At 41.7% G+C, this 23,228-nt stretch overlaps 4 protein-coding genes across 5 annotated transcripts in view; 1 reads left to right on the top strand and 3 right to left on the bottom strand.

The window, feature by feature from the left end:
- Positions 1 to 8,609, bottom strand: part of LOC105195222 (bicaudal D-related protein homolog) — a 30,342-nt gene extending 21,733 nt beyond the window's left edge. The window contains exons 1-2 of the mRNA XM_026130982.2: positions 8,398 to 8,609; positions 6,200 to 6,714 (exon numbers count right to left, since the gene is read on the bottom strand). Of these exons, the coding sequence (XP_025986767.1) occupies positions 6,200 to 6,442 (243 nt within the window). The 5' untranslated portion in view covers positions 6,443 to 6,714; positions 8,398 to 8,609. The remainder of the gene's footprint in view (positions 1 to 6,199; positions 6,715 to 8,397) is intronic.
- Positions 8,610 to 12,530: 3,921 nt separating this feature from the next.
- Positions 12,531 to 17,629, top strand: LOC105195221 (coiled-coil domain-containing protein 63). Of its 2 annotated transcripts, none has more exons than XM_039449312.1 (6): positions 12,531 to 13,607; positions 13,687 to 14,077; positions 14,363 to 14,697; positions 15,152 to 15,375; positions 16,464 to 16,726; positions 17,006 to 17,629. In XM_039449312.1, exons 2-6 carry the CDS (start codon positions 13,727 to 13,729, stop codon positions 17,291 to 17,293), a joined length of 1,461 nt encoding a protein of 486 aa, XP_039305246.1. In that variant the 5' UTR covers positions 12,531 to 13,607; positions 13,687 to 13,726; the 3' UTR covers positions 17,294 to 17,629. The 2 variants fall into 2 exon arrangements, with proteins under 2 accessions (XP_039305246.1, XP_039305245.1); XM_039449311.1 differs by having other exon boundaries at positions 12,531 to 13,611.
- Positions 17,630 to 17,801: 172 nt separating this feature from the next.
- On the bottom strand, positions 17,802 to 20,750 carry LOC105195220 (coiled-coil domain-containing protein 42 homolog). The gene is made up of 4 exons (XM_039449313.1): positions 20,494 to 20,750; positions 19,872 to 20,160; positions 19,490 to 19,729; positions 17,802 to 18,536 (listed from the first exon to the last, which is right to left on the bottom strand). The coding sequence occupies exons 1-4, from the start codon at positions 20,604 to 20,606 to the stop codon at positions 18,180 to 18,182; spliced, it is 999 nt and encodes a 332-aa protein (XP_039305247.1). The 5' UTR covers positions 20,607 to 20,750; the 3' UTR covers positions 17,802 to 18,179.
- Positions 20,751 to 20,878: 128 nt separating this feature from the next.
- Positions 20,879 to 23,205, bottom strand: LOC105195219 (protein sly1 homolog). Its single transcript, XM_011160548.3, has one exon. The coding sequence runs from the start codon at positions 22,939 to 22,941 to the stop codon at positions 21,049 to 21,051; it is 1,893 nt and encodes a 630-aa protein (XP_011158850.1). The 5' UTR covers positions 22,942 to 23,205; the 3' UTR covers positions 20,879 to 21,048.
- Between the last annotated feature and the right edge of the window lie 23 nt (positions 23,206 to 23,228).

Here is a 23,228-nt window from a genome sequence, read left to right as displayed (position 1 = left end):
AGTCCGCTTTCAGACGACCAATTATACAACCGCGAGCAACCGCGTCCGACTCGACTCAGCTCGGCGCGGCTTTCGTTACGACTCGCGATCGCGACCCATTTCTTTTCTCGCCTCGCTAAAGCAGAGATGAAAGTGTAACTCCTCGACGAATGCGCGTATTTTCGTTCGCATTTCAATCGCCGGCGCCGAGCGGGACTTACGGTGAGGTTTTCTCGGTGATAGATGACGAGACCGCAAATGATCTACGGACTGTGTCCGCCCGTTAATTAACGCGATCGTAAATTAGGTGGTAGGAAAGCGGCTCTTCGGGTTTCCCTCTGAATAACTTGCGAACTCGGGCGAATTTAAAACAAAACAAATTGATTTTTATTCCTGTTTTTAAAAATTCAATCAATTATTAAATATTTTCTCTTCGGTCACTTATATTTATTTTTATAAAATGTAATTACGTATATTACATATGTACATTACGTAATTCGTGTTAATAGAATAGATGAATGATTTTAGAAAAGTGTCGCTAATTAACGACGGCACATTTATCAGCGAAAATGAAAACGTGCCGAACTTGAGGACAAACCGCCAACGTTTCTACGCGACGAACATTCGCGCATGATCGACGTTTCGCATGCGAGTTATTAATTATGCACGCTCATAATTTACCGTTCGGCGTAACTGATAGGGAGTGACGAGCCGGAATGGCCAGGAAACCGATCGGTCGAGGAAACGATACATACGTTCCGTGGATATACAATTCGCGACGCTTTCAACCGATTCGAGTTGTATAAGGGACCGCGATTATTCCACATACGAGCGTGGCGAGCTTAATTAAAGACGAAACCGGAAGCATTAGGCGGTCCCGCCTCCGGCGCTCGGTCTGGAACGTGCTATCGCCTTCACGCTTAATGTTTTACGCACGCAATGTGCGTTCAAACGGCGATCGCGAATAAACACGCTCGTGTACAACTTAGACGCGGCTCGTCATAGATAACGTCGTGACGTCAGGCAACAGCACGGGCGCATAAAACTTGCCTGGTGACGCAATTAAGTCTTACTCATCGCCGTCGATGCAATTAATCGCTCGCAAACGCTGCCGTGAAAAAGCGAGACGAGAAAAAGAGAAATAAATGTTGCTCGAGAAAAAACCCCGGGAGAATGATTGTACAATAACGCCGGCCACGATATTGGCGATGTTGAGAAAGATCTTTGTTGCCTAATCTATTAACGTCGGATGTCTTAATGGTTATTGACAGGCTGGAGATTTTCCTGAGTGATTTCGTCACTTTATACACAATCACGCGAACGTCCGAAGAGAGCTGTCTCCGCCGGAAAGAATATCCGGAAGCGAGAAGGAAGTCACGTCATTTGGAGGAAGACACCTGTCTTCTCGGATGTACGGTTCTCGTAGGCCATTGTAAATGTAAACATTGGGAGCTTTTTCTCCATGCTTTCTCCAAGGAGGATACGCGATACTCTCTCGTTTTAATATTAAATATTAAATTTATATGTCTTTGTTCTTTATTTCTTGAGGCATCTTATATCTTCGGTTCTATTGTATGTATATCTTATACGTTCTCATTTTATTGAAAACCTTTAAAGCATCGTGCGAAAAAAAATACTTTTTTGATACTATCGTGGATAACTTTAATACTTCTTCATTTATTTAGCGTTTCAAAAAAATCCTTAAAATATCATGAACATACTTTCGATTAATTAAGATAAATGTTTAACTATTGCAAATATAAATCAAGAACTTGTCTGTTGGTTGTTTGTAGAGTTTTTTATGTTATCGTAAGGAAGAATTGCCAAATGCGTATTTTTTTTATTACATTTTGCATTTAGTGCTGTTTTGGATGTAAATCAAAGTTTAAAATTGTAGCTTGATGTTTCAATTGTCTATTATTACATGTTGAACCTTTCAGTAATAATAAATTAATTTTTTGTAAGATTTTTAATAACATGTTATGAAAGGTGTAAATTAGAAAATTGATTGCTCAAAGCGTATTCGGTTTCCTAAGTCGTATCGTTTTTGAAAATATCGAATTTATTAATTAAAGTAATTAAAAATATAAGAAACCATTAACTAATATTTATTTTATTAATTATTTTCCGAAAAAACGATCAAATATTCAATAATTAATAAATAACAACAATGAAAAGATAAGAACATTAAAATAAAACTAAATTTATTTTTTTAATTGATATATTTTTATTATTAACATAATTACTAGTTTTATTAGCATCACTTATCAATCTTGCGTTATCATTTCTTTATAGTAAAATTTGTAGTTCTATGAAGGAAATTTGGTAGAGTTTATAAAAATATCAATTTAATTTTTATAATAATTGTAAATATGTAAAATATTGTACAAGCCTTCTTTTATAAAAATATAACAACATAATAAAATTGCATAATTACGTTATTATCAACTTATATATAAGTCGATGAAAAATTTACATTACATGTAAATGCCTTTTTTAAAATGCTAATGGCATGCACAAAACAAAATAAAACTTGTTGAATTCTTATTACATTACTCATTTTCTATTTACTTTTTATCTTTGTCACTAAATATTGCGTACATAAAGTAGAAGTGTTAAATATTAAATAGATGTATACGCTTTAGGAGATTGGTACGCATTCAGCAATTTTCCCTTACCATCTTCCGAAGCAACTTACAATGTATTTCCAACACTTACAATATATTCTTACTATAAATCTTGAATTTAATATTTAATCGCCGGAGAACTGGTAACTACTGAATCGAAGGCTCGTGCCTTCGCTCTTTGCTTATCTTTGCTTTACATCGTGTCTCGGTGCATCGGGAGCCGTGCTCTCGCCGGATAACGGGTAATTGCTCAGATCCGATTTAAAGGGCACGAGTAAAAGCGTGGGCCCTCCCCACGGAGGTCAAAAATAAGGCGACAGGCAGAACGCGGAAAGATAGGGGAACGTGGGTAGGCAGACGCAGGCAGAGCGTAGTGCCGGGTATTGTCTCCGGAGCCGTTCGTTGTTGCCTAAGTGGCTTGTTTCCACGCTTTCGTGGTCGTCGGTAGGAATCGCGCTGTTCACGTACGAAACGCCGCGCCGGTAGGTATCGCATCGCAGCCCGGCGAAGCCCGACCGCGGTCGCTTATTGTTATTATTGTAAGATTGCGCCAATCGGTCTTGAATTAAATAACACCGGCGCCGCGGCGTAGAGCGAGTGCGAAATACACCGACGAAAGAGGAAAGCGCAGTTGGGTGAGCAGCGTTAGTTGCCGAGCGACCGCGGGTTGCCGCAACCTACGCTAATTCTGTCGAAATTTATGAGAGAAGCGCGTTGATGAAGAGAATAGAAACGCTAGAAGCGATGTAGAGATAGAAGCGCAGATCCGAGCGCAGTTTCTCGTTTGAACCGGCCTGCCGGGGGAATTCCAGCGGAACACGTCGCGTGCTCTCGCTCGCGTCAAAAACCGTCGCGGTTTATCGTCCGGTGAGCAAGGGTCCTCGACCGCATCTACGAATCGTCGTCGCGCGGAAGCAAGAGGAGCGCACGTAAAATTCAGACTTGACCTTGGTGTTTCGTGGCCCGATTCCGAAATCTCCTAATTTACGGTTCTATCGGTGACTTTCATTCGCTGCTTCTTTTTATCTTTTCTCTCTTCTTTATTCCTATCGCGGCTGTTCGCTCCTTGCGGAGGAGGGAATAGCCGTCGTAAGAAGGCATACGTGCAATGCGATAATAATACTCGGCGGTAAACGAACAGCCTGGTATTTGAGGGAGGCGGACGCGAGTAACCCTAACCGTCTCGCTTGGCCGTCTCGACTGCTCACGGTGTGCCGTCGTGTCTCTCGGAAAGGCATAAAAGAAAGAGGAAACGAAACATTTAAGGTAATCACATGCAAACAGCCGTAAAATAAAGCCAATTATATAAAAGAGAAATTACGTTTATTGCAACGACAAATTATGGCACATTAAGAGAAATAGAAAGAGGTTGTGGTGAGACACGGTAACGTAAATACCTCAAACCCGATAACTTCTAAGCAATTAAAAACGATTATTTAATTTTGGACTTGCACCAGATAGCATACTGATGAATATACGAAATGTCAAATTATAAAAGTTTCTGTTTTAATATTAAAAAAAAAAACAATTTGCAAATAAAAGAACTTTATCTGGCGAGTGATACATTAAGAGAAATAGAACAAGGATATCATAAAGTACGTCAGCGAAAATAAGCAATTAATTTAAGAAGTTTTTCCAGTTTTTCTATATAATTTAAAAACTTTAATTTTTGAGAATAAGTTTACGATTACTATCTAGATACCCTAGAATTTTTTAAAATTTTTTACTACGTAATTTTTCAATTTTTTCCACAGCAACATTTGTCATTATTATAATTTGTCATTATTACAATTTTTTTAATAACAAATTATTGTTTTTTATTTATTATTTTGGAGATGGCAAAGCTTCTTTATTAAAGAATATATTTCTATTATTAGAATAGGAATATAAAGTTACGTGACTTTCCTTTTTTAGCTGAAAACTTTCTTGAATTAATTAATTTAGAATCCTCTAATTAATTTGGATTAACTAATTTGAACCCTATTTGGATTGCATATTAATACATATCTTACATAAGATGTTTTGATTTTAATATTACCAAATAATAAACAATATTGAGTAGTATTAATATTCGTAATTTTTTCTTATCGGATTGATGGTTGATACGAGAGCCATTTTGTTCTCTTAGCTTTTGAAATTCTCTCGATTTCGCCGCATATCTCATTCGACGTGCCTCAAATGTACAAAGGACGAGGTCTAATATGCATTTTCGATCTTTCCGGCATCAAGTTCCGCGTTATTTATTGTCTTATGTAATCGGTGCGCTGCATGCTCGCGTATATCACGGCAGCAAATTTTCCGCAGCCGGCCGCCGGCATAATGTTGGAAAGCGATTGTACTCGCTAAATACACGAAGGTGAAAATTTCCGGCCAGTTGGCATTAGAAATATTGTCTTTGGTTGTTTTGCGATTGTGTCCGCCGTCGCTTCTCCCAGGCCTCCGCATCATTGTTGAGAGAAGGTAAACCTTCGAGATAATTCTTCGTCTGGTTATTCGCGAATCTACATTTACCTCGACACGAGTGACTAGTAATTCGCGATAATGCAGTCGTTTCCATTGAGCTCAATGACGCGTTAAGCGACACGGTCTGTGCGCTCGATACGATCGACCGACGACGAGATGCATTAGCTCTATAAAATGAGTAACACACGCGCGACATCCTTGTTGCTAAAAAGGTTTTCAGCAAAGAAACGTCTTCGACTGAACAACGGGATATATCTCCACTTTGAATAGATGGGAATATTAGAAGTTACTTCGTCTTATCTTCCTACACAATTAACGATCATTTTATCAATCAGATAAGACACATGTTGCAATGATAAGCTCGGTAAACTCGGTTCAAGGCGCCCGTAATTGTCGCGGCAAGCAGACTCCCGAAGACTTTGTGTTTATGTCGGTGAGTCACTTGAGATTTCCACGTCCATTTCGCCATAAAACTGGCAGCAATGTAATAAGATATAAAACCGAAGGGAGGAGGATTAGCGTTTCGCGAAAGTGGAGCATGAGCTGGTTGCAACCAGTATAGCTGCAGGCGCCGTTGCGCACGTGCAACGATCGGATTGCATTATGTACATGCGAAACGGAGCAGACTCGGCGGCGTAGTTTTTCACGTAAAAAATATATTCCATTCCCCCTTGCCTCGTGTATCCCTCGAGAAGGTGTAATCCCACAGGCGTGTCGAAAGTAAAATTCACCTTCGTTAAATTGGAAACTCCGCGCAGTGTACTCCGCTTCTAATTAATTTTTATCTAAACGCCGCGCAAAAGATTACATAAGCTTTATCTCTTAACCGTCGGCGTGGACGATAAATTACTCTCGTATAGTTATATATTTTGTGAGAGAAAATACACTGAATTATATTTTCTCTCTTCTAGAAATTTACGCGTCTCATACAAATAATGTTTGCCTCGGTATTGTTTAATATTCTCATCGTACGTCTTTATATTTAACAACCGGAGGAAGAACGATAATTTAATTCTACGTTTATATTTAGCTCTAACTAACTGGGATTTCTTTTCGTTCTAGATTAGCTAGTTATGAGATGAAAGTGCCTGCAGGCAAACTGAATTTCTGTAAACTGCGCGTCTACTCACTTCCAATTTGGCGGAGTACTCCTCGGCCAGGGTCTCGGCTTGCTTCGTTAACTCCTGATTCCTTTCGAGGAGAGCCTTGCCGAGCTCAGCGGCCAGGACGAGGTCCCTCTCGCGTTGCTTGAGCAACTCGGCCGGGTCCTGCACGACTTCGTCGTGGTCGAGCGAGTGCCTCCTCGCTTGGAGATCCGATATCATGTCCTCGAGAGCGTACGGCTCCGTCTGCTGCTCCTTCTTCGGCAGCATCGCGAATTATTGGCGTTCCTACCACGGCACAGCACGGCGTAACGTCACTCGTGTTTGTCACCAATTCGCGAGACGAATTCGCGATCGATATACGGTGAGGGAAGTGGGGACCGCGTCAGAGAGATGAACACTTGGGCAACAATACGTCAGATGTATTAGACACGGGCCCGGTGTGATAACGAACAAGTGACGTCGATCACGATCGACTTTCCCTCGTGGACGTCGCGCGGTCGTGCGTGGGCAGCATCAAATCATTGGGCGTCATTGATTAGCTGAAATCAATTAAGTTTGGATTTTCACTTTTATTGCGCTTGACTCACAAAGCGCCGTACGAATGGCGCGATATTGGAACGGATATGCGGCGTTCAGAAATTGAACGAAGTAGACCGGACGGACTAGAACCGAGTTTAACTTTACAGATGTTTTTGTTCTAATGTAGTATTTAGCAACAAATTAAAAAAAACAGATGAATAGAATATTCCAGAGTAAAATCATGGTAACATAAATAATTGAAGCTAAGTGTATACTAAAACTTATAATTATGTAATACATTTTTTTAATATTGTATACAAGTTGCATATGTATCTAGTACACGTGTATAATTTTCTATCCTCAGTCTGTTATTATATTACTCAATTATTATCAGAATTAAACAAGTTGATATATTTTTTTAAGTAAATTAAGTTAAAGTTAATGGCTTATAAAATTAATTTAACCACATTACCTAAATAAAAAACTGACTCAGTTAAAAGTTTCGTTAAGATTAAATCAAGTTAAATTAAAAGTTAATTTTGCAAAGCATTATTCATATTAAATTAGAAATTTGTAATTTTTTAAAGTTAGATTACTTAAAACAAATATAATATGGATCATCAAATAAATTTAATATTTTATTTGTAAATTAAGTTTACAAAGTAACAAAAAAGTAATTTTTATGTGGGAATGTATTGCTTCTTTTATAATTTTTTTTTTTACGTAGATGAATTTTTAACTTGGGGAAAAAAGTTAATCGACAAAAGTTTATATGTTTTAAAAGTAACTAGTTAAGGTTCAAAATTAAATTATTTAAAATTAACTAAGTTACGTTAAAAATTATTAACTTTTTAACTTTATTTCACTTCTAACTAGTTACTATCCAATTCTACTTATTACATAGCTGCAGTTCACTACCGTTTTCTTATTTTATTACTTCTATCTTTTATTTTATATGAATTTGATTAAATTATCGCTGAATAAATAATTTCTATCAGTCAAGCACTGACAGGTTATCACATTAACGATAAGAATGTACAAAAATGAAATACAGCCATTGCCATTCCGAAACAATGAAATATTTAAGTCGCAATCAAGTGTCTGTACAAATCGTTACAAAAAAAATATTATTTATCCAACCGTAAATACATTTACGGTTGGATAAATTGTTCATAAATATTTCTTCAGCCACAGTAAACTTCCTTTACTTCTAATTACATTGCGAATCCTGGAATTCTACAATGAATCATCAGCTGTATTTATTTGCTAGCTTTTGATTTTAGATAAAACAATCTCTTTTCTTTTCAAGTCCTTATCGTTAAGGAAATATACGTGAACAAACATTTGTCAATCCCAATCTATATACTTTTCCTACTTTTTAACACCGTTATTAAAGGACATGAGTGTCAAAAGAAAAAGAAAAAAAATTGCTTCGTTTGTACATCTTGATTACTTTAATGAAGACGAATATCGCGTGCGTTTAGATACACAAGTATATTGGATACTTATTACATTATTTTTTTTTTTTTAAATTTATTGCGTGTTGTAGGAAGAGACCTTGAGGAGCATCGGTTTTGCGTTTCGATAGACTTTACAACCTGTTTCGCTCGAGGACCGCGTGCGACCCAAAAGCAGTCAGGCCTTGAAGTCTCGCAGCAGCACGCGATCGCGAGATTCGCTTGAATGACGCGTAACGCACTCACCTCTCAACCTTACAACTTCATCGATATCTCTTTGTCTCTTTCTCTCCCTCGGGTGTGTTCCTCTTCTCTTCTGATCGTGTCAACGCTCGGCTACCGAAAGCGACCGGTCGCCCTGACATTGCGCTCTACGCACTTGTAATCGCAGAAATGCGAACGGGTCGATCGCTTCGTCGTTGCCATTAACAGCATCATTAATCTCGACGACGATGACGACAACGAGAACGACAACAACAATGTTCTCATTGCGCGAGTGCAACGCACCGATGCGCTTCACCCCGGGGATATCGATCGCGGAAGTTTGCCGCGCTATCGATCGACCAGGCTATCACCTGGACGGTTTCTTGCGCCTCCCTCGCTGCCTCGCTGCACCGCAAACACTCGATGTCACACACTGCCCCAGAAGGAGACGTTTATCGCGCTCGGGAATCGTCCTGCCGATCGTCCCGGCGATTCCTCGATCTTTTCCTTGTTCGGAGCAAGGCCACGCGAATGGAAAGTCCGTCGAATTACGACACACTCCACTCCGCTCGGCGCTCAGCTCGTTCACGGCCCGTTCGAGCACATCCGGTTACGAATTCACTCTCTCGCGGGTCTAATCGCGAGGATGATCATCAGCGAGCACCGCACGCGGTCCCCCAGGTCGGGAATGAACCGCGTGAATGACGGCGCAGCGATACTCCACGGTTCTCCATTTATATTCGCGCGAATAACGTTTGCTTTAACTTCGCGAGGAAAGACCGCGCCGAAGATCGATGGTCTCTCAGACAACCGCACTGTTTACATCGAAGTAACGAAGCAGAAATCTTCTGTGCCGGGGTCGTAGATCACGAGAGTCTGTCACTCGCGACGGGATCATCTCCCGATGGGCGTTCAGCCGCCTCTGCAAGAAAAAAATCAAGAAGCTCGATTTTAGTCTCTCGCCATTTAGTCGTTTCTGCGCGAATCATTTTTTCGCATTCGTCTAAACATCGCGCATTAACGATTCCCGATTTATACGATGTACGTTTCGAATATTAACGTTTTCTTTTTCTTTTTTCAGGCGCGGCACCCTGACATTCCTACGGATGATTCGTCGGACGTGTACCTATACGTGACGTAACGTGTTATTTCCGTGTCGCCGCGTATGATTAATAAGTTGCCAACGAGAAGCACCCGTCGTGTTTTGTAAACAATCGAGAACCATCCGTTTCGCGTCGACGTGGGTATGGTAAGAAATTAATTTGATTAATTTCTTATTATATTAATTAATCAATTAAATTCTTACTACGAATAGATCGAGCGTGTCTAACGTCAGTTAACGAAAAACTGCAGTTTTGCGCTGACGCAATCGCGTTATTAATCTATCATACAATTCGAAATACTATAAAACTCGTAAATGTAATGTTACAATGGACTCTCAAAATCCAACGATACGGCAATTATAAAACAGGGCTAATGAGAGTACCGCGCAAATTATTGTGTAAACCCAGTGAGCAGAAACACGAAACCCAGTAAGAAGAAACATGAAAGTAACATTTAGAAATATTGATTGTACGTATGCTTTTATACGTTTTAAAATAATATTTTACATATTTAAGAAGATTATTTGACACGTGACTTTTTTCGAAATATTTTCCAAATGTTTTAAGTACAATACGAATGAAAATTATTGAATATTTTTGTAATAATATGGAAGCAATGATTTTATGCTCACTGGGAACTTTCACGCTTTATTGAACAAAGAAAACGGGCGTTTCGACTCTCGTTGGAACACCATTGTCAGCGAAGCGTATTACGGTTACAGTCAAAATGGTACATAACAAAACAAGGCTGAGCCCATTCGATTAGCGAGGGAAGAGCGACGCTACGTGGGCGGATTCAATCGCGCCGATTTCGCACGAAAATCGGTTCCGCGCTAATCGACTCGCGCGATAGGGCGATAGAGAGTCGCAATTGCGTCGCATTATCCTTGAGCGGCGATAAAAATGTGACGTCGCCGAGCGACGGTCACGGACGGCACGTGCGACAGTTCGCATTTTATCGATTCGTACGTCGGCTCGGCGGCACCACTCAACCCTCGCGGATAAATCCAATAAAGGGGATGTAGATCTAGAATCGCCCCCTTCCTTCCTTCCTTCCCCCGTCGACGACGATGATCATTAATTCGATCAACGACCGCAAAGGTACGTCCCTCGCGATTAACCCTCGATAGCCTTCCGACGATCGTGATCGCCGGTAGGCGCGTCCTGTTTGCCTTTCGCCAATTTACTATAACTGCTCGCGCAAACCGCCTAATCCTTCATTTTGTCAAACAAAGGGTAGTAGTTACGTCGCGAGTCACTCTCCGCTTGTCCGCGCGTCCTTTCGTCCCGCTTTCGTTAAACATTTTGCGGCGTCCCGCAAAGCCTCGATAAATATTTACGACACGATAAATATTTATGATTCCTTTCTTGAAAATTGAAAGAGAAATGGGCACTTTTCGTGACATGTACACACCTACGCACGCACGCACGCACACATGGCACTTCCACTGCGAAACAGGCGCGCGCGCGCGTCCGCGCGCCAGCGGGGATGTGGGAGAACGGTCACGAATCTCGCACACGAACACGAGCTCTACCTGCTCGCCGTGGCGCGGTCGGCCAGGTAGTGAGTCACTAGCCGTGAGTGGAAAATAAATATTACGGAATCGTGCAGCGTGCTCCGCGAGGAGAGCGACCAGCGGCTGCTCTCCCACCATGTTGCCGCGCGGTTGAAAGTAATTCGTTCGGCTCGACGCACCCGCTCGGTGGTTCTTTGCCGACTCTTTGTGTAAACTCGCGATGAATCTGCGACAATTTGCATTCTGCCTTCATTATCGGAAAAACGAAATGAATCGGAAAAATGCGGGATTATCAAGGCCGTGCGAAAGATGGGCCGTGAAAAGTGAAAATACACTTATCGAACGTATTAAACGAATCCCTGATCGTAGTTTCAAATATATTTTCGCGAATAGTGTTCAAGTTTAAAAAGATGAGTGGAATAAAATTTTCATTAGGTCAAATGTATAGAACGAAATATAATTTTTTGTGTAGACGTCCTGGTGAAAATTTTGTTCAGCAAACGAGTTTCACTTTTTAGAAATGCTGGAAGTTATATAAAAATTATATTGAGAGTATAATAATGTATTATAATTGTTACAACAATAATAATATATAATAATTATATGAAAAATTGGAAGAAAATTTTCACCAGGTTTTTCGCTACAATATCTTTCAGCGTTATTCAGAATTTCTGTACGGTTTTATAACATTTTAGATTTCTCAAATCTCTTACGAATCTTATAGAATATTTCAGAATTTACATGTGTGAAAAGTTTTGAAAGAGAAAAAAAGGTAGACTTTCTCAGTATTTCTAAAAAATGCTCCGATTCATAAACATTTTGAGAAAAATTGTCACCGATTCAGGGCTAATAATTGATTACTATTTCAACGAGGCCGAATGATCCACCCTCCTAATGCAACTCCAGGTCCACCACAGTCGCGGCACACAACAAACTGTGATATCACTGTCGATCTTATCGCGGTTGACGATAACAATTGCATCTTCCACGGAGCGTCCTCCGCACGCTCTCCGGCAATCGCCGCTTCGAAGGCGTATCGATCGAAGCGTATCCGAGCGAGCGCCGAAATCGCGCGCTCTCCGCCAAGCCCGAGAAATGGCGTGGCGCCGACCGAACGCGGACCGTCGTCGACGTTTCAACGCGCGCCGGCGAGACGTCTCCGTCCGCGCGTTACGATCGGAAGATACGGAAAATGCGAGTGGTACATACCGCGCGACGGTCGTTCGGAATCTGAGGCTCAGGCTCTGGAGAGGTCCCTCGCGTTCGTTACCCGCGCGCACGGCGCGGCGGCCAGAACCGATCGACCTGGCGACCTTCCCCTCCGGAGGTGAACTAACGTCTCCCCCGTTCGCATCCTGCGAGCGTGTGCCCCCACCACTTGACCCACCTGGTCGAACCACCACCTGACTGAATCCCACCGAATATCCACGGCACCCAGCGCGCCCATGAGGTTCTCAACGACGAAAAGAGAGCGGATCCGCGCCGAGATCAGCGCGTTAATTATTTTTCCGTCGCTTATCGATCGCGTGGAGAACGCGCACGTGGAGCACGTTGCTTCCTGAAAAAAATGGAAAACGCCAAAAGCGTAGGGAGAATATTTGAGGCCCGGGCCGACACGACGATGCGAATCGCGTATCACCGCGCACCATTCAATATCTATCGTTCTTTAATTATAAGAATATAAATGAGAATATATCGGTATACTATCTGCTGTACTATCATGCTTAACTTTTTGCTCGGCTACTTGTAGGAAACGATTAACGCTAATGAGAGAGGCAAATTGAGTTCCGCGTGCTACATCGCGAAGAAACGCCCTATCCACTCTTGCCTGCTCTTTGATCCTATTTACAAACGGAAAAGCATCGCGCGGTTGGCTAAACGATCGATAGACGGGTATTATAAAACGAAGGCAATTTGTATATGCACTTCCGATTGTCGCGCTGCGATAGATCTCCGCTTGGATATTGCGAAATAGGTCCGAGCCTGATCGTTAAAATCTTCGTCGCGTGAGACTCCAAATTAATTCATATCGTGTAATGGATTATAGAGAGGCGGGACAACGCGCTTAATAAACTTCAGGAATTCTGCGCTTAATGTTAGTAATTCCATAGTACCTACGTTATCTCTAGCTTATTGCTGGCTTAATTTTAGTAGCAGACGGCTTAATTAATTTACAACTTTCTTTATTCTCGTTCGGAATTCGTCAAGAAATTTATAATTGCGTTTAATTAATAACGATATGATACTTCGAAGTCACGGTGCGTCAATAAGTCAAGCGTAGTCAATGTACGGTTTTGCCTGTGGGGAAATTAATTTCCTCAGCCGTCCCCAAACCGTTCGGCGAGCGTTACGTCGCTGAGCCCATTGCTTAGCAACCGGAAGTAGCAACAGAAGTAGCTATACAGCGCGCCTTACGGCCTTTACTACAGCTGTCTCGGGTGCGCGGGGTGGCAGATGTCTCTCTCAAATGTCGGCGTCCAATGTCATCGGGGACTGGAGTGCGACCCGCCCCTGCATGGATCTTCGTGATCGACGTCGCCGATCGCGAAGGCGCCAACGTCTTCCGGGAAACGGACGGTCTTTTCTCTCCCTTTCCTCTACCAATCTCTTATGAGTCTGTCGTGAAGGGAAAGTAGGTACGCGAAATAATTTTCGGGATGTAAAATGTAAATTCTTGCGAATTGTCAGCGATGATCGTTAATGAACTCTAGAGTCGTCAAGAAATAAGGCTGCCAATAACGAGACTTCGAGATGGCGTACAAACAGCCACCGGCCCAGGACGAACTGGAGCTGGAGACGATGGCGGAAGCCGAGCTCTCGAGGCTGAAGAGGCAGTACAGGATAATGGAGAACGATCGGGCGACGTGTGCAGAGGACGCGAGGCTCCAGCTTCGCAATCAACAGAACGCGATCGATCGTCTGGAGTACGAGAAGGCCGAACTCGTGCTGGCGATTAAGACCGCGCGATCGAAGGCGTTCACGCGTAAGGACGCGGAGATGGACAGGAAACTGAGGTGTCTGCTGACAAAGCGCGCCAAGTACATCGAGCTGATAGAGAACGAGAAGCAGCAAATAGCCCAACTTAACGAACAGATCGGCAAGGTTGCTGGTATTGCCAATGTCGAATCTTAGATTTGTATTAAAATTAAAATTGCAAATCGAATTGATCGAAGCACCCGCAATAAATGTAGGAAAAATAGGACAGGGTATTTGACGCGAGAGTTACAAACGATGTTTCGCGTATATCACTGTAGTAATCGATAACTAATGAAAGCGTAATTAGAGTCACGGGAGATCGAATCGTCTTTTTTTAAGCGTTAAAGCGAAGAGAAATATCACTTTCATCCCGCGGCATCACGTTTGCGACATGTAAGAATGTTGTTGCAGCTTTCGAAGGATGTCACGAGTATGAAGATGAAAGTGCGCACCGACGTGCAATCGCGGGAGATAGCGGCGCAGCACACCAAGGCGATACTCATGCTGGAGAACCGGGTGGAGGTGGCCACGAAGAAGTTCAACCTGGTAATAGCGGAGAACGCGAAGCTGCGCGCTGAGATTGAGACCCTGCTGAAGGAACGGGCGCAGTTTATGCAAGTGTGGAACAAGCTGATCAATCAATTGAACACGGGCAAGCAGGTCATCAACGACCTGATCGAGCAGGCGACGGTCACGTTCAATCAGCGAGATGAGGAGCTCAATAAGATCCAGGCGCTTCGCGAGAGGTAAAGAATTCGCGATGCGGATTTTCCACGTCGTTGATCGGTACTGTACCGTGAAATGCGATCCACGCGAGCGTAAGATGCCGACGATTTGCGCGCGACATCGCTATTGCCGATCGACGACCACTTGCGGAGTCGCGAAAGTGGAAACCTCCGCCAAGATCGTTGTCCCCGTAATCCAGATGGTTTTGCTACTAACTACACAAGATCCACTCGCATTCGGTCCAGAATGAATGTCCGACGTCGTTGTTGTTTTTGAATTAGAAACTCGGAGAGTAACGATCGGCGGAGCCAATGGCGCATAGAATTTCCGCCGCTTCGCGTTTTCCGTCCGATGCCGTAACGGCTCCTTGATTTATTCGGTCGTGGTGCGAATTCGCGTAATTTTTTTGCCAAGTAAAGGGGAAACATTCCGATCAGTTGGACCGTAAACTGACGAGAAGACGTCTGTTCACAGGGGAATAAGGGATCTGAAGAATCACACGTCGGAGATGTGCGAACTGAAGAGGACTCTGGATAACGAAATGAAGCTGCAGGAGTTTCTCGGCGTGAAGGGACAGTTCCGCGAGATGGTCGATCTGAACGCGAAAAGGGAAGCCGAGAGACAGGCTAAGCGAGAGGAGAAGCAGAACAAGATAGCGGCCTTCACGCAAATCTTGCAGACGATCAAGCAATTCACCGGTACCGTAAAACAGGCTTTTACTTAGAATAATAGGGCGATTTGATTTTCAAGAGCGCATTCTCTCATTGTAAAGTCTCGTCGGATTTTCTCACGGAACTCTTAAGCTTGCCCCAGTTCTGTACATATAATACAATTAAAAGATTTCTTACACTGAGAGAAACAGTTGTTAATTCAACTAAATTTTTCAACTTGATTGAATTTCTTCAATTTAAGTATTTATATGTATAAATTAAATATATAAATGCTTAAACTGTTCAAATATTTTATATATTTAAGTCAAATACATTGAAAAATTTAGTCAAGTTAACAATTTTTTTTCTCAATGTACAAAAACCAAACTAGTTCAAAAAATTAAATTTTTAGGAAACAAAAAGAAACTTTTCATCTTCAAATTGTTCGTAAATATAATTTTTCTTGGGATATATGATAGACTTAAAAAAAAGTTGTAGACTTTGATTAATATTTTAAAGTTCCATTCATAGAAAAAAAAATAAAAACCTCTGAATTTGTCTAGTTCTCACAGGAATTTTAGATTTATTATTAATTTACTATATATTTTACATTTCTTTTTTTTTATTAATTATTAATGTTAAAAGTGAAGATAGGCATATTATAATTTTAAAATATTAAGTAATAATTTTTTTACTTTTTATTATATTTACAAAATTTTACAAATTAATCTTAACAAAAACATTCTTTTATATTTCTCTTTGTATAAATATGATAATTTTTTCTGGATAAATTATAAATATAAAAATAAACACTTTAGACTTTGATTAATGTTTTGAGGATTTAAAAAAAGTAAAAAACTTCTTGACTTGACAATTCTTGTGAAAATGTTATATTTACTATTTATTTATATGTATATTTCTCTCTTTGATTCTTTCTAAAACAAAATTACTCATTACAGATAAAAAATGATGTGACATCATAACCCAGACTTTTAAAAATGGACTAGTTTAATTTTTGTAGAAAATTGAAGATGTAAATGTATTTTAACTTTAATTCGATATTTAAACTTTGTATCTGATAACGTACGCTAATGACATTTACTCCATCGACTCTAATCCAATCGTAATATAAACAGGCGAGCAAGAAATCGACAAGCTGACCGCGCATTTCATTAAGCAAGAGGAGGAGAATTTCGCGCTCTTCAACTACGTGAACGAGTTGAACGACGAGCTGGAGAGTCTTCAGGCGAGAATGGAACAGCTGACGGTGGCTATCGACGAAGCACGTGCCTTAAATGTGCATCGCGATCAGCAGCAGGCCGAGACTTTGGAGAAGATCTCCAAGGAGCTAGAGGAACAAACAGCCCTAACAGACGCTGCCGAAAATGATCTTGCTCAGGTTAACGAAAGAATTTTGAAATGTCACGCTGAAAATTTTGTTCTGAGATTATTTTCTCGAAACTAGAAAACATTATTTAGAACGTAAAATATTTCATTGGTTAACAGCAAAACATTTCTTTTTCATTTTTATTAGCAAATTAATGTTGCGCCTTTCAAGGATTATCTCGTCATCGCCCTTGATCTTAATAAAACGGACTTGTGATTTCGACATCCGCATGGCGACTCGGTAAACCGCAGTCCGATTGTTTAACAAACGATTACTCATGCTTCATTCTAGTGCAACGACGTGGTGGATAAGCTGCTGCGGGGGATCGACGGCCTCTTCAAGGCGATACGCTGCGACAACTCGCCGATTTTAGAATTGTTGGGCGACAACACCCACGTTACCATGAGCAACGTCATGCTCTATTTAGGCATTATCGAGAAACGGATCACCGAGATGTTTCACAAGGTCTACTGGGTGGATAAGGAAAGCAAGGTTCATCGGCTGGACGAAGAGAGGAAGCCCAAGCTGAAAGTGCCCGTACTTAATCGCATCGTACCCACCCAACCCTGTGTCCTGTGAGTCCCGTTTTGTTATCCTCCCACGTTCCTTTATTACGCCCTCGAACTCCTGTTATTGGGTATCCTTGAGATTTTTTTAACATTTTAGACATTTCTGAACATTTTTTATTTCTGAACGTGATAGCCTAATTTGATACTTAAAATAGCTCAGTTCTTTTCCCATAAAGACAAGTGATTAGAAACAGACATTTACAATACTTAAGTAGATAATTAATCAATGTATCAGTGGAAATATTTTATTAACCGATTATACATTTGACGTTAAACACGCGCTGAGGATATCCGGGTCGCTTGTCAACTACATCTGACTACTTTAACTATCCTCGGATGCAGCTGCGTGGAACAGGAGCAGATGCAGATCGTCTCGGAGGGTCGGGAAGTGCCACTGACACGTGCCGAAGCCATACAGAAGCTGCAACAAAGGCTCACGGAAGATTATACGGAGCTGCTTCACAGCGTATCCGCTTGTCACTTACCAGCGGCTAGAAAGATTATTCAAAGACGTTATCAATAAAGGGAACAGCAGTGTTGTTTTTTTCATGGATTTGCGACGTAACCTGTCAACATTCGTAAGAAGCTTACGAGGATTTAACCCACGAGAGAATTACCAGATTACTGCAAACGCAATGACGACGCAAAGAAAATAATAATAATTTTGCAAATCGACTTTTCGAATTGTAATGATTTATTTTACTCAAAATGATTTTAGATATATATGTATATTATATAGATTTAACAGAAACACGAATCACATTTTCTTACTTAGGTAATACAAGTTGAAATTTTTACCAAACGACAGTTTCATTCATTTCCTTCGTCACTGCATGCACTGGCTTTGTGACGCCATAGAACCGCAACCAGTCGCAGTAATGGGATGATAGATACCTCTATTCGCGACTATGAAGCAAACCTTTCTCTTCTCGCATCCTCTTCTTGACGGTCTTGATAATTCGCTTCAATTCAAGGATGGTGCGCTTGATGTGAATCAGCTGTTGCTCGACGTCCTCGCTGCTCACCTTGACGGGTATCTCTTTCCTCTTGCAAATCTGCTGATAGATGTTCCAGCAGCAGGCCTTCACTTGCGTAAGTTCTAGGTTCTTTGCGGCGGCGGTCTCCTTTATCTTCGAAACGATCGTCTCCCATTTTAACGCCTCCGCTTTCGCCTGATCATATCTCGCTTGCAATTGCGCCAATTTATTATTCAGTCCCATCAATACTTGCGTCTTGACTTCCGTCAAGCGATGCTGCACGTAAAAAGTTACTTCTATAACTCTTGGCTTTCCGATCTTTCTTTTATTGAAGAGAGAAGAGCAAGGAAAATATCTTTCAAAACAGATATTTTAAGCCCAGAGATTAAACTCGTAAAAAAAGATTAATACGAAAAAAACTCGATTGAAAATCATATAGAAAAAGATAATAGCGTCAGCAAAAATGATAAATAGAGAGATAGATATCTCAATAAAAAGTTTATAATCAGGGCTGGGTAAATTAATATATTTTTTAACTACATTAAGTGTTAAAGTTAATGGCTTTTAAAATTAATTTAGTTATGTTAAAAGTTACATGAATAAATAACTAAAGAGTTAAAAGTTATGTTAAGATTAAATTAAAATAAAATAAAAACTAATTTTGAAAAGCATTATTCATATTAAATTAGAAATACGTTTTTATAGTTAAATTATTCAAAATAATTTTAATATGGATCATCAAATAAATTTAATATTTTATTAAATTAAGTTTATATGAAATAATAAAAAAATGTTTTTTATGTGAGAATTTATTTTTTATAATTTTTTTTACATAAATAAATTTTCCAATTTAAGAAAAAGATTAATAAATCAAAATTTATATGCTTCAAAAATAATTAGTTAAAAATTAAATCATTTAATATTAACTAAATTTAGTTGAATTTATTTTTTTAACTTTATTATTTAACTTTTAATTTTGTAACTAATTATTACCCAACTTTGTTTATAATAAAAATGTTTTGAGCCGTTTGTGGAAAGAAAATCGATGGAGCACGTAGCTACGATTGAATCGTCTTAATTTATATATGTTAAGTTGTAGTTAAATATATGTTATATGTTCAATATATATAAGTAATTTAAATTAAATAATTTAGAGAAGATAATGCGAATTTGTAAAAGATTACGATCATATTCGAGATACATAAGATAGATGATAATTCGAACAATACTATTTCTGTTCCTTTGTCTTCCAGCATCTGAAGATTCCTGTCTTGATGATCAGACAACGCCTGCCTGGCTTCGATTAAAGTTTCATAGCGATTAAAAATTTCGTTGATCGACTGAAACTCGCCCGTCTCGTTCACGACTCTGTCCAAGTAATTTTGGTATTTCCTGTACTCCCCTACGTATTGCTGCATTTTATCGCGTATGTCTCTCATGTAGCGTAATTTCTGCTCCAATTCCTCGATCTAATAAAAAGGAAATATCAGTTATGATCGACATATAAAGTCCTTTTTTTTATTTTAAGCATAGCCATTCAATTGAAATTAAGATCGCGAGGTCCGCTTCGATCGGAGCTCCTCGCATTTGTTTCCTTAATCGAGCCCGTACTTCTTGCTTGCATTTCTCCTGGTGTTCGTGCTCCTCCTTGATCTTCTGCTCGGCCCGCTCGCGCTTCTCGACGTTCTCCTTCACGAGCGTATTAAACTTTACGAGAGATTGCCGCAACTGCAATTGTTGCTTTCTCGCCTCCTGCCATTGCTCGTCCATACATTTACGTTTCATCTTCTGTTCCACTCGTTTCTCCTTTAATATTTCTTCGACCTGAGCCAACTCCCGACGAGCCTTGATCACCTCAGTCGCCGGGCAAACCCTCGCTTTGTCCCATTCCGGATATTTCCTAACATCGTTAGGCGACGAGAATATAATTTACAATAATAATTGACTGGTAAAAAAAGTATTAAATTAAATTGATTTTAAAATGTATTAAAAATAGAATTTTTCTATTATCAATAAAACAAACGTGAGAGTTCGTAATTCTATTGTACTGTGCGTTTAGTATTATCGATTGTTGCGTGCTACAGTGAACTGCTTATTTCGCGCATTTCTATTTGTATATTCCTCATACATCTCTCGACTATCTTTTGACCTATAATCCTTCGATGTATTGAAGATCATTAAGAATACTTTGTTACAACGTCTACTACTTTCTAATTATTTTCTATTGCGTTACTTGATAGATTGGCGTTCCTCTTGCTTGGATACAAAGTACTCCAAGACTGCTTTCTGCGAATCGGTTGGGATTACGGCTCTTTGCACGAGTTCTCTCGACTTATCTTGCGCCATTCTTTTTCTTTTCAAAATGTTCTTTTATTAATCGTAATTTTTAACAAACGAGAGCGTGTGTACGCTTTTAAGAAAATGTCAGAGAAGGAGGTATGTATCTGCCGTGTATGACTGATCGACCAAACAAATTGAATGCAGTCGCACACACACATAAGCGCGTGCGCGCGCGAGAGAGAGAGAGAGAGAGAGAGAGAGAGAGAGAGAGAGAGACAAAGAACACGTGGCAGGCGCGAGTAGTGGGAAAGAAAGTCGAAGGCAGAGGAGAGGCATTATTGAAAATAATGAACCGGGTTTTATTCATATCGTACACTTTATACAAGAGCTAACAACAATCTTATTTAAAAAAATGCATAGCTATTAGATACCATGCGGGTGAAAGAGAGATGAAGGGGGAGAGGGGGGGCAGCACAGTTGGCGAGGATGATAAAAGCAGCGTATCCGTTCACGAGTGGACTTCCTGGCCGAGCAGAGAAAGTTGCTTGAGCAATTGCTTGGCGTTAATGAAGGTCGTGGAGCCGTAGATCACCCGTTTGTTCACCCCAGCTCCGCTTCGTTGCTTCACGTAGTCCGCCAGGTTCTGGTACTCAATGTAATTGCCGCCGCCAACCACGAAGACTATCACGTCCTGGAATGTCGGCCGATTCTTCGGCATCTGCTCGGTGTGCTTGAGCTGCTTCGGATCCAGATAGAGGTAGTCCTCGGTACGCGAGGACTGCTTGGACTCCATCAGTTCGTCCACTATCTTGGTGACTGGCAGATTGTGCTTCTTCACCACCAGATTCTTCACGCCCTCCATGACGAACGACGAGCCCTGATTCATCAGCTTGGAGAACATGCTGACTGTCTTGGTACCGCCGCCCTCATAGTTGCTCTGGATCTCTGCTATCCTAGTGTAGTTGCGTAATCGCTTTATGTATATCAGTGGATTCAGATCACAGCCGGCTGCGGTCAGCGCTGTTTCCAGTTTATTATAATCCGCGTCGGACATGTTCGTACAAATGTAATAAATAATAGCTAGGCGCAGCTTGTCCTCGGGAGTGCCGCAGTCCTCGTCGCTGATAGTTTCCAATACGCTCCGGTCGAGCGTCTGTTTGCTCATAATTTTCTCTTCAAGCTCGAAGAACGTATCGAGTCGCCTGGACTTGATAACGTTTAGTATACCTGTAGCCACCGACGTATGCATGTCAATCAGCCGTTTCATCTCCAGGAGTTGTGGCAATGAGTTGACGGCGCTGGTCAGGCGCGCCGTGTTGTTGGACACCATAGACAACGCTACCTCGTTGTCGTTGTCAATGCCCATCGACGATTTGAGCTTTTTCACGTCCTCCTCGAAGGTGCGATACTGCTCCAGCTCCTCCTGTATGGCTTCTGCCACTCTGGGGAATGGACTGCCCTTGTGCTGGCACCAGAAGCGATCCCGGTTGTCCAGCTCATAGGCACGCGTCTTGGAGCGTGTCCCGCCAGCGGGAGATCGTCCCACGCTCTCCTCCACGACGAGCCTGTTCAACGCCATCTCCAGAACGTCGTGCGCCAATGCCTGATACGTCCAGGTGTGATGCAGTGGCGTGGCCATGTCGACGTTGCGGTCCAGTACGATGAGCAGAGGCCTCTGGAAACTGTAGTGGCCGGATGCGGACGCCTCACCCTCGAACAGATTGTTCCTTGCGTCCCACACGTTCTCCCGCAGCTTCTTATCAATCATCTTTGCAACCATTTCAGCGGCATTGCCTCTGGGACACCTTATGATCGGCACAGTGCCCAGAGTGACAAACACAGAGAATAGGCAGTCGACGATTATGTCCATCACAGACTCCATCTCGCTGTCCTTGACGTCGCCGCGATTGATCGCATGATAGGATATCACATCGCTACTTTGATGTCGCAGAACAAACAGATCGTCCTCCAGGGTGATGAAGTTCAGGTACTGATCGAACACCTTATGAATGCTGGCGACGACGCCGCCGAGCAGCGCAGCGGCCGCCAGATCCTCCATCCTCTGCCGACTGATCGGCGAGATGAAGTTTAGGTGGTAGATGTCGTACAGGCCGTTCTGCAAGTCCTGGCCGATCCTGCCGAGGTTCTCGTCTGTGGGCGCACAGAAGTAGATCGCCGGCACCTCGGGGATGGAGTCGCGGTCCGAGTGCAGCTGCATGTGCAGCGTGATGCCGAGCTCGCGCAACTCCTTGACAGAGATCAGCGGCGATATGATGTCTTGGCCGAGGCGATCGTAGACGAGGATCTTCCACATGGGTACCGCGCCCTCGAGCCGCGGCTCCGGCTGATTCAGGTTCAGCATCTGCTTCAGGGCATTTATCTGACGGTCGCGTAGGCTCATCGTGACGGGCCTGTCGAGGAACCTAACCTCGCACGCGACACCCGGATACTCGTCCTCGATCGGGAGCCCAACTGAAAAGCTACGCGGCTCCTAAACACCGCTGCAATCCCTGAGAGACGTCGAAGGCACACCCTGTATCGCATATAGAGCAGAATTTTGAGAAATCTGTCAATATAGTCCGGCCTTGTACACCCTTTGAACTGTCAAACTAATCGTGCAACGTAGAGACGGACACGTTGATGCTTTTCATGATCGATAAATTCGCACGACGTCTATAAAGCAGTGGC

The sequence above is a fragment of the Solenopsis invicta genome, chromosome 5 (assembly GCF_016802725.1).
Source record: "Solenopsis invicta isolate M01_SB chromosome 5, UNIL_Sinv_3.0, whole genome shotgun sequence".
In the NCBI taxonomy this organism is placed as follows: domain Eukaryota; kingdom Metazoa; phylum Arthropoda; class Insecta; order Hymenoptera; family Formicidae; genus Solenopsis; species Solenopsis invicta.
Note: the sequence above shows the minus strand (reverse complement) of the source record. Positions and strands in the feature narration are given on the sequence as shown.

Coding starts and splice junctions, on each gene's coding strand:
- LOC105195221 (XM_039449312.1), top strand. CDS start 13,727: ATGGCGTACAAACAGCCACCGGCCCAGGACGAACTGGAGCTGGAGACG. Junction 14,078..14,362: donor TTAACGAACAGATCGGCAAG/GTTGCTGGTATT, acceptor ATGTTGTTGCAG/CTTTCGAAGGATGTCACGAG. Junction 15,376..16,463: donor GACGATCAAGCAATTCACCG/GTACCGTAAAAC, acceptor TAATATAAACAG/GCGAGCAAGAAATCGACAAG.
- LOC105195220 (XM_039449313.1), bottom strand. CDS start 20,606: ATGGCGCAAGATAAGTCGAGAGAACTCGTGCAAAGAGCCGTAATCCCA. Junction 19,730..19,871: donor AGGAGAAATGCAAGCAAGAA/GTACGGGCTCGA, acceptor CCTTTTTATTAG/ATCGAGGAATTGGAGCAGAA. Junction 18,537..19,489: donor AAGACAAAGGAACAGAAATA/GTATTGTTCGAA, acceptor TTTTACGTGCAG/CATCGCTTGACGGAAGTCAA.
- LOC105195219 (XM_011160548.3), bottom strand. CDS start 22,941: ATGAGCCTACGCGACCGTCAGATAAATGCCCTGAAGCAGATGCTGAAC.